Source organism: Gigantopelta aegis, chromosome 3, assembly GCF_016097555.1.
Source record: "Gigantopelta aegis isolate Gae_Host chromosome 3, Gae_host_genome, whole genome shotgun sequence".
NCBI lineage: Eukaryota > Metazoa > Mollusca > Gastropoda > Neomphalida > Peltospiridae > Gigantopelta > Gigantopelta aegis.
In genome coordinates, this window is record NC_054701.1 from 88,927,906 (window position 1) to 88,940,757 (window position 12,852).

The 12,852-nt window shown below is 33.2% G+C and overlaps 1 protein-coding gene across 1 annotated transcript; it reads left to right on the plus strand.

The window, feature by feature from the left end:
• The first annotated feature begins 2,498 nt into the window (after positions 1 to 2,498).
• LOC121366732 lies at positions 2,499 to 11,811 on the plus strand. Its single transcript, XM_041491063.1, has 3 exons — positions 2,499 to 2,751; positions 9,753 to 9,895; positions 11,602 to 11,811. Exons 1-3 carry the CDS (start codon positions 2,569 to 2,571, stop codon positions 11,744 to 11,746), a joined length of 471 nt encoding a protein of 156 aa, XP_041346997.1. The 5' UTR covers positions 2,499 to 2,568; the 3' UTR covers positions 11,747 to 11,811.
• The last annotated feature ends 1,041 nt before the right edge of the window (positions 11,812 to 12,852 follow it).

The following is a 12,852-nucleotide window of genomic DNA, read 5'->3' on the forward strand; positions in this document are numbered from 1 at the left end:
AGATACATACATCATGCCAATAATTGCAATTGTATGATATTTGCAATAATGTGTGTATTCTGTAGTATTTCATGAACATAATTATGGACGACAGTAACAGGACACTTTTAGATAGTTTTGCAATTATGTACACACGGTTAATGTCAAACGTAGAATGAGAATATCCAGTGTGTACATATAGTGTTCTTAGAAATGTTTTAAAATTTAGTGTTTCAATTTGGACATATCCAAACACATTATGACCAGTATGAACGCTATAAACTTGAATGGAAAATATAAACAATTCTCCAATTACTTGTATCGTGTGGTTGAAGATACTGATTTAATGCCACATTCAAATGGTAAAACAGGAAGTGAAAGGTCCCTTGTAGGATATACATCGAGAGGAAGTTTAAGGAGTATCAATTATGAACATTTTAATATGCTGGTAACAGTATGGACATATAATATGTTTGGGACACACATATTTAGTTTAAAATTCCTAAAATATAATTATCAAATATAAACTCTAATAGCTCAGTGTAATTACTTAATATCTCGTGAACACATATCCACAGAAAAAGAACTTAAAGAATAAAAGATTTTGAAACAAAAACCCCAACTTTATGAGACTTACCTCTTGTAAAGGACATACAATTTATCAATAATTTAAAAAAAATAAAATACTGCTTTTATTTCAACTAAAGTCTATAATATATTTTAAAGGTGTGAATGTCCATGCAATTGTATCAAGAGTAATATTCTATAATATTGGGGAAATAATATTATATATGTTAACAGACTTTAGAACTGGGGTCAACAATGCGACCAGTTGTGATACCGACCTAGCCTCCGACGCTAACCTAATCCCACGTGTGGGGGCCACTCCACTGTGGAGCTACTCCAGTCTCTGCTTCAGACGACCGGATTGGCCGCTCACAGCTCCCGAACAGGATCATGTGGTGCCCTCCTGCTGGTCTGTTCCCGTCATCGTTGACGTCTGTTTCCGTCTTCGATGACGTCCGTTACACGGAAGACGATTATATACGCCCTTGTTGATGTTTAGAGTACTGTATCACCTATATGCACTTCTAAAATAACAAAAAAACAAAAGAAAGAAATACGAAGGAAACAAGAAAGAAAAAAGAAACTTAAAAACTTAATAATAATAATAATAATAATAATAATTAATAATTAATTAGCTAATAATAGCGTATTTTAATACAAGAAAACCCCCATTTACATATTAAAACGTGATTGAATATTAAAAACGCTTAAACATTAAAATGTGTTTAAGTATTGAAAAATATGATTAAATATTAAAATATGTGCTTATAAAGGGGAAATGTGTGCTTAAATATTACTTTAATATTAAAACATGTACTTAAATATTAAAATGAGCGTAAATATAAGACATAGTTTAATAATAAAACATACACTTAAATATTAAAACATGTGACTGGATATTGAAGGTGCTTAAATAATAAAACGTTTTTAAGTATTAAAATATATATTTAAATATTAAACATCTGCTTTAATATTCAAACATGGGCTTGAATATTTATTGAAAGTCTATAAGTATTAAAATATATACTTAAATATTGAAACGTGCTTAAATATTAGACATCTGGTTTAATATTAAAACGTTTGCTTTACTAATTAAATCGTCTTTTAATATTGAAACATTCACTAAAATATTAAAACATGTTGTTGATTATCAAAAACACTTAAATATTAAATCGTGTTTAAGTATTAATATACATGTATATGCTTAATAATATTAAAATATGTGTTTATAAATATTTTAATAAGTGGTTAAATATTTAACATCTTCTTTGATATTCAAACGTGCTTAATTATTAAAAAGTGCGTAAATATTAAAGAGATGTTTAAATATTAACCCTGAAATGCTGACATCTAATTAAATATTAAAACACACTTTAATAATTAAAACGTGTTTTAATATTTAAACATCCAGTTAAATATTAAAAAATGACTGAACATGAAAGCGTGTTTAAGTATTATAACATATGCTTAAATATTAACATATGTGCTTAAATATTAAAATAGGTGCTTAAATATTAAACATCTTTAATATTCAAACCTGCTTAAATAATAAAAAAAATTGAGTAACTATTAAAAAGAAACGTGGTTAAATATTAAAAACTGCGAAAATATTAAAGAGATGATTAAATATTAAAACATAAGCTAAGTATTAAAATATGCGCATATATTTAAAACTGTACTTTAATATTAAAACAAATGACTAATTATTAAAAGATGTACACGACATTTGGAATTATACAACTTGAAATGCTACATTTGTGACTGTAATACGAATTGACCTATAAGTACGCGCCTTTAGCAAGGAAACAGTTTATTGACCCAAATACCTGAGATATGGTGATTTATTCATTGCACGCAAAATAATGTCAAGGATCTTTAATTAACAAGGTAAACAGGATTTGGATCTGGTTCTATACAGGATGCTGAATTACTATAAATCAGACACATTTGCAGCACAAACTTAAGACAGTTCCAAAAGACAAACGGAAGACGAACAAGTCTGTTGCGAATTTTTTTTCAAACATGTCTCGTATTTTGAAGCTAGCTCTTGTACCGGCTTTGATACAAGTCGTCCTATTTTCAGTCGCTGTCCAGAGTCGTGTCCCCGCTAAGATAATATCGGAAAGCATCGGGATAGTTAAGTCCATGGCCCCTGCTATGATCAGTGCATCATCGAGCGACCATGTGTCATATGTGATGAGCCAGGTGAGTACACATACTTATAGTCATATTATAGATGTGCATGTTTGTCCGTGTGCTGCCTGCCTGCATGCATACATACATGTATGAATGTATGCATGTATCAGAGTTTCTGCCAGAAAGACGTTTTTGGGTATGGCGCTAGCGAATTGAATATTAACAATGTATGTGCTGAATGCAACCACAGTCAAACCTGGGACCTCCCCCAGGAAGAAAATGGGTTAGGTTTAGGGTTATGGTTAAGAAAATCTTACAGTAATGATAAGAGCCATTGAGTTTGTCAAAATCTGCAATAATATTAGGTATGGCGCCATATCAGTGTTACCCTCTGGCAGAATCCCTGTGTATATATTTATATCTGTTTGTCTGTATGTCTATATATATGTGTTTGTCTCTATGTATGTATTGCTGTATGTTAAAAATAATAAGATTTGTGTGGAAACTATTGCTCCTCGTGGAGTGAATCAAGGAGACGGGTTAAGCCCTCTGTTTTTAATATTTGTACAAATGATATAAATCACATGTTCAACTACACTATCACACACCCAGCTACACTTGATGATTTATCGGTTAATTGTTTATTGTACGCGGATGATTTAATGCTAATATCAGAACATATGGTCTCCAGATATGTTGACATGAATTAAATATATATTGTACCATATGAATGTTACAATTAAATACTTCAAAACCTAAAGTTATGATTTTTAAGAAGAAGAGTATGAAAGATACATTTCAATAATTTTTCAAATATAACAACAATATATTAAATGCTACAAACTGGTTTCAACATCTAGGATGCACATTACATTAATCTGGAAACATGACATTAAAATTTTAAAGATCGAAATTAAAGGAATTTGAAACGACTTACCAGTTACATTTTTTTAAGTGATTTGATTCCATGATATTACCGATTTTAAATGATGGAAGCGAAATTGGCTAGCTGATTACGAAACTTATTTTGTTTTCAATGACAACACTCCTTTCAATTCAATTCAATTCTTTTATTGTATGTAAGGCCATAAGCCTAGATATACAAGAACTCGTATACTGATATATTTTGGGACCAGTTGTTCAAATGATTAACCAGCTGTTTTAGAAACACAAAATGGAAACATTTATTTATATACATATGTTTAAAAAAACCCAAACCAAAACATATCTTGCAACATATCATCGATTATCTTACTACGACCTTCCATGAATACCAACCAAACAAGTTAAGGGATACAAATCGAGATCAATTATGAGTAATGAATATGATATTAAACTCGCCACCACCCCGCACCTTGCATATGTCGTGAACAATTCTCATTTGTCACTCCCTAAAGCTCGAAACTACTGAGTACTATTTCATTCGGGACGCAAACACCATACGAAATGGAAGTTCGTCCAATATCCCATAAATATTTCATTTCACAAAAATTATAAAAACCGATATTTATAAATGCCCGTGGTCAGCATAACAATTTTTTTAACAATTGGCCCCTAGTGCAGGTAACAGCATTTTCAAGTATAGTAGCATACAGTGGATTATACATACGTGGTACACGTCGTTATACATCAAGTATAGTAGCATACAGTGGATTATACATACGTGATACACGTCGTTATACATCAAGTATAGTAGCATACAGTGCGTTATACATACGTGATACACGTCGTTATACATCAAGTATAATAGCATACAGTGCGTTATACATCAAGTATAGTAGCATACAGTGGATTATACATACGTGATACACGTCGTTATACATCAAGTATAGTTGCATACAGTGGATTATACATACGTGGTACACGTCGTTATACATCAAGTATAGTAGCATACAGTGGATTATACATACGTGGTACACGTCGTTATACATCAAGTATAGTAGCATACAGTGGTTTATACATACATGATACACGTCGTTATACATCAAGTATAGTAGCATACAGTGGATTATACATATATGATACACGTCGTTATACATCAAGTATAGTAGCATACAGTGGTTTATACATGATACACGTCGTTATACATCAAGTGTAGTAGCATACACTGAATTATACATACATGTTACACGTCGTTATACATCAAGTGTAGTAGCATACAGTGGATTATACATACATGGTACACGTCGTTGTACATCAAGTGTAGTAGCATACACTGGATTATACATACATGGTACACGTCGTTGTGCATCAAGTGTAGTAGCATACACTGGATTATACATACATGGTACACGTCGTTGTGCATCAAGTGTAGTAGCATACAGTGGATTATACCTACATGGTACACGTCGTTGTGCATCAAGTGTAGTAGCATACAGTGGATTATACCTACATGGTACACGTCGTTGTACATCAAGTATAGTAGCATACAGTGGATTATACCTACATGGTACACGTCGTTGTACATCAAGTATATTAGCATACAGTGGATTATACCTACATGGTACACGTCGTTATACATCAAGTATAGTAGCATACAGTGGATTATACCTACATGGTACACGTCGTTATACATCAAGTATAGTAGCATACATACATGATACACATCGTTATACATCAAGTGTAGTAGCATACAGTGGATTATACATACGTGGTACACTTCGTTATACATCAAGTATAGTAGCATACAGTGGATTATACATACATGGTACACGTCGTTATACATCAAGTATAGTAGCATACATACATGATACACGTCGTTATACATCAAGTGTAGTAGCATACAGTGGATTATACATACGTGGTACACGTCGTTATACAAGGGTAGTAGCATACAGTGGATTATATATACGTGGTACACGTCGTTATACATCAAGGGTAGTAGCATACAGTGGATTATACATACATGGTACACGTCGTTATACATCAAGGGTAGTAGCATACAGTGGATTATACATACATGGTACACGTCGTTGTACATCAAGTGTAGTAGCATACACTGGATTATACATACATGGTACACGTCGTTGTGCATCAAGTGTAGTAGCATACACTGGATTATACATACATGGTACACGTCGTTGTGCATCAAGTGTAGTAGCATACAGTGGATTATACCTACATGGTACACGTCGTTGTGCATCAAGTGTAGTAGCATACAGTGGATTATACCTACATGGTACACGTCGTTGTACATCAAGTATAGTAGCATACAGTGGATTATACCTACATGGTACACGTCGTTGTACATCAAGTATATTAGCATACAGTGGATTATACCTACATGGTACACGTCGTTATACATCAAGTATAGTAGCATACAGTGGATTATACCTACATGGTACACGTCGTTATACATCAAGTATAGTAGCATACATACATGATACACATCGTTATACATCAAGTGTAGTAGCATACAGTGGATTATACATACGTGGTACACTTCGTTATACATCAAGTATAGTAGCATACAGTGGATTATACATACATGGTACACGTCGTTATACATCAAGTATAGTAGCATACATACATGATACACGTCGTTATACATCAAGTGTAGTAGCATACAGTGGATTATACATACGTGGTACACGTCGTTATACAAGGGTAGTAGCATACAGTGGATTATATATACGTGGTACACGTCGTTATACATCAAGGGTAGTAGCATACAGTGGATTATACATACATGGTACACGTCGTTATACATCAAGGGTAGTAGCATACAGTGGATTATACATACATGGTACACGTCGTTATACTCAAGGGTAGTAGCATACAGTGGATTATACATACATGGTACACGTCGTTATACATGCATTGTAGTAGCATACAGTGGATTATACATACATGGTACACGTCGCTACACATCATGTGTAGTAGCATACAGTGGATTATACATACATGATACACAGTGGATTATACATACATGGTACACGTCGTTATACATCAAGTGTAGTAGCATACAGTGGATTATACATACATGATACACGTCGCTACACATCACGTGTAGTAGCATACAGTGGAGTATACATACATGGTACACGTCGCTACACATCAAGTGTAGTAGCATACAGTTGATTATACATACATGGTACACGTCGTTTTATAGTAACATACAGTGGATTATACATACATGATACACGTCGTTGTATAGTAGCATACAGTGGATTATACATACATGATACACGTCGTTGTATAGTAACATACAGTGGATTATACATACATGATACACGTCGTTATATATCAAGTATAGTAGCATACAGTGGATTATACATACATGATACACGTCGTTATACATCAAGTATAGTAGCATACAGTGGATTATACATACATGATACACTTCGTTATACATCAAGTATAGTAGCATACAGTGGATTATACATACATGATATACGTCGAAATACATCAAGTATAGTAGCATACAGTGGATTATACATACATGATACACGTCGTTATACATCAAGTATCTACCTAAACACATGATGGTTCAGTTTAAAGTAATGCACTTCTCTACACTTTAATGCTTTTACAGTATAGATTCCTAACTTTTTAAAAGCATATTCATTCCTTGTTGCCATTAAGTTAGTAAATATATAAAAGGATCTCGTAATGTAATACTTTCTAGGAATATATATAGTTCTTAATGTCTCATACAGTGAACAATTTAGAATAAAATGAAATTCATTTTCTATTTCTTTTCTATTGCATGATGTACAAATTCGTTCCATTAGTTAAAACCAATATATCTCCCTTCATCCACTGCTAAACCAGCCCCACCCATTCTGATATGTGCTATATCTCTCTTATACAAATCAAGTTCAGGACATGTAAGATATAATTCTGGCTCTAAAGTTACTTTATATTTACAATATATTTCATATCTGCTACTAGAGTTAATTTTTGCAATCCACTGTTGATTTTGTATATCCTTAATCCTTTGTTTAAATTCTGATAAAAAGAATGGCACATCTTTCACACCCTGAGCAATCCACACATATCCAAATCCTAGAGAAAATAAAGTTTTCTTAATAGCAGTAGCACATGTATATCTTCCTGCACTATCTAAAGAATATAGCATATTGTATGCTTTATGGGGATATCTAAAGTTGGACATTTGTATCAATTTTATCCAACATTGTATACATCTAATTAGAGAATTGCGATATATCAAATATCTTCCACATTCCCCTAATACCATGGCATTAGGTACACATTTACTTACATTTAAGAAACGTTTACAAGCCATGTATTGTATTCTTTCTATACATTCAAACTGTTGAAAACCCCATAGTTCAGACCCATACAACAAAATAGGCAAAATCTGTGTATCAAATATTTAAAGAAAATATGAAATGGAAATATTCTGTAATATAACATGGTTTTCAATACCTCTATTAATGCCCTTTTACCCTTGAAGTGTCTAGTTATTTGTGCTAAACTGGCTTTACTGTTGAAACATATATCGATATAAATATACTGTGGAACTACATTTAATTGTCCCTTACCATAAAACCATTTTTCATTAGAACCTAATTTTCCACCTCTTCTAAATACTACCACATTAGTTTTTTGCAGGTTTACAATAAACTTCCATTTTTGACAATAATTATATAAAATATTCAGTTGCTTTTGTAGGTCCATTCTTGTGTCTGAAAGCAAAACAATGTCATCTGCAAATAACAACATCATAATTTCAGTAAGATCAGGTGTCATCTGTATTACTCTATCACAGTATTTGACCATTTCATTGTGAAGCTCATTTATATACAGAGAAAATAATATCGGGCTTAAAACACATCCCTGCCTAAGGCCGACTGGGCACTCAAAACAGTCTGTTAATCCATTATTCGTTCTAATACATGGTATAAAAGTCCTATAGATAGCTTTGTCACTTTCTAAAAGTTTACCATGTAGTCCAACATTTTGGAAAAGGAACAATAATCGTTTCCTATCTATAGAATCAAATGACTTTTTTTAAATTAATAAAGGCGACATATAACTTTCCCTTCCTCTTAGAAATATATTTCTGTATACTTGCATATAATGTAAACACATTATCTATTGTAGAGTAACCCGCCCTAAAACTTGCTTGTGCTTCAGTTATTTTGTTGTTATCATTAAACAATCTGTAATTCTTTTGTTAATAATATATATGTAAGCTTTACTAAGTATAGGCAATAAAGTAATTCCTCGATAATTTCCAGGATTATCCTTTGGGCCATGTTTATAAATAGGAACTATTACTCCTTTAGTCCACATATTTGGGAATATACCACCATCAAAAATTTCATTAAATAATTTTACCATATATTCAAAATAATAATCACTCCTTTCAATACACAATAGGAGTGTACGGAAAATGTTGTAATATTGCTTGTAGATTTGAACCTGGACACATTATCTGGTAATAACTACCATTACAAAATACTAGTTTTGACACTATCAAAGGCTTGAACAACTTACATCTGATATAATTCTGTTAGAAAAACGTTTATGTGTGATCAAAGTAACTATATGAATGATTGTAAATCATAGTATGACAATCTTTTGAAACCACAAACATACATAAACATTAATCAATTTGATGATAAAATTAAAGATTGTTATCAAAAGGAATTTGAAACCAAAACATCTTACATAAAAGTGGCACCAAATACAAAGTTGACAATATGTAATAATATATAATAATACTTTTACAAGTGCTACTAATTTAGATTTCCTATTTATTTAGGTTTGTTACCCACAAACAAAATAAATGTTCTCTATGTATGTATGTATGTATGTATGTATGTATGTATGTATTATGTATGTGTGCGTGCGTGCGTGCGTGCGTGAGTGAGTATATATATATATATATGCATGCATGTAGGTAGGTAGGTACAAACGAACGATATATGGAGGTATGGATGTATGTGTAGATGTATGGATGTATGGATGGATGAATGGATAAATGGATGGGTGGATTTTTGGTAGAAGAATGGAAAGATTGATGAATTAATTTGAATAAACGTTAAATGATATGTCTGATTGATTTTAACTCTACTAAGTAACTGACTGTCTCTCTGCAGGGTAAATGTAAGGAGGTAACCGAGGACGCCACTCGAGACTGTAGATGGCCAGCAGGGTTGTATCCCTTTGTGGACCAGCTGGTGAAGGGTGGAAGAATCATTGCCTACAAGATCCGCTGGTTCAACGGCAGCTGGTCAGGCTGGTACGTACACTAACAGTGTTTGTTAAAATAGCCCTAGAGATATCTGGTACGTACACTAACAGTGTTTGTTTTAAGAACCCCTAGAGATATCTGGTACATACACTAACAGCGTTTGTTTTAAGAACCCCTAGAGATATCTGGTACGTACACTAACAGCGTTTGTTTTAAGAACCCCTAGAGATATCTGGTACGTACACTAACAGCGTTTGTTTTAAGAACCCTAGAGATATCTGGTGTGTACACTAACAGCGTTTGTTTTAAGAACCCCTAGAGATATCTGGTACGTACACTAACAGTGTTTGTTTAAAGAACCGCTAGAGATATCTGGTGTGTACACTAACAGTGTTTGTTTTAAGAACCGCTAGAGATATCTGGTACGTACACTAACAGTGTTTGTTTTAAGAACCCCTAGAGATATCTGGTACGTACACTAACAGTGTTTGTTTTAAGAACCCCTAGACATATCTGGTACGTACACTAACGGTGTTTGTTTTAAGAACCCCTAGAGATATCTGGTACGTACACTAACAGTGTTTGTTTAAGAACCGCTAGAGATATCTGGTACGTACACTAACAGTGTTTGTTAAAAAAAAAAACTGCTAGAGATATCTGGTACGTACACTAACAGTGTTTGTTAAAGATCCGCTAGAAATATCTGGTACGTACACTAACAGTGTTTGTTCAGTAACCCCTAGAGATATCTGGTACGTACACTAACAGTTTTTGTTTAAAGAACCGCTAAAGATATCTGGTGTGTACAGTAACAGTGTTTGTTTTAAAAAAAAACCGCTAGAGATATCTGGTACGTACACTAACAGTGTTTGTTTAAAGAACCGCTAGAGATATCTGGTACGTACACTAACAGTGTTTGTTTAAAGAACCCGCTAGAGGTATCTGGTACGTACACTAACAGTGTCTGTTTAAAAAACCCGCTAAAGATAACTGGTACGTACACTAACAGTGTTTGTTTTAAAAAAACCGCTAGAGATATCTGGTACGTACACGAACAGTGTTTGTTTAAAAAAAAAACCGCTAGAGATATCTGGTACGTACACTAACAGTGTTTGTTTAAAGAACCGCTAGAGATATCTGGTACGTACACTAACGGTGTTTGTTTAAAAAAAAAACCGCTAAAGATATCTGGTAACGATAACATACTCTTAACATTTCATGTGGTAATACTGTGAGGGGGTCTGATGCACCTCGGTGTTAACACAACTCGCTCGAGGCGCTAGAGGTCGCAGGATCGATCGTCCTCGGCAGACTGGAGTTACCTCTACCCCAACCAGTGTCCCACGGCTGGTTTACTTATTTTAAATGCTCTTGATTTAACACAAACTTTCAAATTTAAATGAAACAAATTATGATTATTATTATTTTGTTTATTGTTTTAAAAATAGTGTATTGGCCCATAAATGTGTTATGATAATGCCAGGGATGGGGCCCCGAGTTAATTACCTTACATATTACATATAGCAAACAGACCTTACATAATATTAATCTGAAAATAATATAACATACTGATAGCAAAATGAAACAGAGCCACAAATAAGTGAAAATTCAAATATAATGTAAGGATAAAAGATAGGTAGATATACTTCCCAAACAGACATCGTGATTAAAAGAAATATATAATAAAAGTATTAAGTGTCTCAACTGTAGCGTTCTAGAACTGTCCTGCTTATTAGTGGTTTTGTGTGTTTCAGGTATGTTCCAGGTGTGAATGACATTGACGGAAAGTTTAACCCATCCAGCCGATCGTGTTCACTGCCATACCTAAGGAACTCAATGAGAAGAATGTGGTCATACTTCTACGACCACACACATAAATATATTATCTGTACGCATTAAAGGAAATAAATTTGTACATATCATTTTTGTATAAACTTTTAATAAACCAAATATGTTTTTTGTGACTTATTATTTGTTTTGTTTTTTCAAACTGATATGTTCTCCATTAAAAATGTTTTTGTTTGTTTGGGGGTTTTTTCTTGGTTCTTGGGGGTTTATTTTTATTTTTATGAAAACAAAAATTAGGGGGAGAGTGGGTGTTTTTTTTTTTTTTGGGGGGGGGGGGGGTTTGGGAGTTTTGGGTTGTGTTTTATTTATTATTATTATTATTTATTTATTTATTTATTATATGGTGTGTTTTTTGTTTGGTTGTTGTTGTTGTTTTATTTGTTTTTTTTTGTGGTGGTGGTGGGAGTTGCATCACTGTTTGTTTTTTTACCATGTATTTTTAGGCACGTGTTCTTTTAACATGTTTTAATTTATCATGTGGTTATCTTATTATGTGGTTGGGTAGTAGAGTTTTAGGGGATGTATTTTTACTCTCTTTTTTTTCTTTCTTCTAGTTAACAATGTTTAGTGGTTTTCTTTGTGGTTTTCTTTGTATTTTTTTTTGTAATCGAGCATGTATTGACATTTGAATAGCATGGCACTTATAAATATGTAGCGGAGAAAGTTAGTTTGTTTTGTTTAACGACACCACTAGAGCACATTGATTAATTAATCTTTAACCCGCTACAGTTTCAAATAAGGATCTGTTTTTGTCCTATCTGGAACACTGTTTATTTTAAATAATTGTAAAACTAAAACAAATATTCTAACTCGTGTAATTTGGTAATTACTCCTAGGTCTAGTGCTGTACATATGCAGATTTTGGTATTTACAATCTTCATACATCTTACAACTAATTGTAACCAACAAAAAGGAGCCTCTCATATGAAATGAGCCAATTCTTACACGTACTCTTCGGAGGAAACCCGCTACATTTCCCTTTAGCAGCAAGGAAATTACATACCACGACCTTTGATATTCCAGTCATGGAGAACTGGTTTTACTGGGATAACACCAATGGTTCCGCTGATGGGATTCGATCCTACGGTCCGAGTACACCAGGCGAGTGCTACACACAGTAGAGAACGCATGAGGAAATGTGGATTTATGAAAATTTT

Bases quoted from the DNA above. Each gene is read 5' to 3' on its own strand.
- LOC121366732 (XM_041491063.1), top strand. From the start codon at position 2,569: ATGTCTCGTATTTTGAAGCTAGCTCTTGTACCGGCTTTGATACAAGTC. The intron at 2,752-9,752 runs GTGAGTACACAT...GTCTCTCTGCAG, and splicing joins TGTCATATGTGATGAGCCAG to GGTAAATGTAAGGAGGTAAC. The intron at 9,896-11,601 runs GTACGTACACTA...TGTGTGTTTCAG, and splicing joins AACGGCAGCTGGTCAGGCTG to GTATGTTCCAGGTGTGAATG.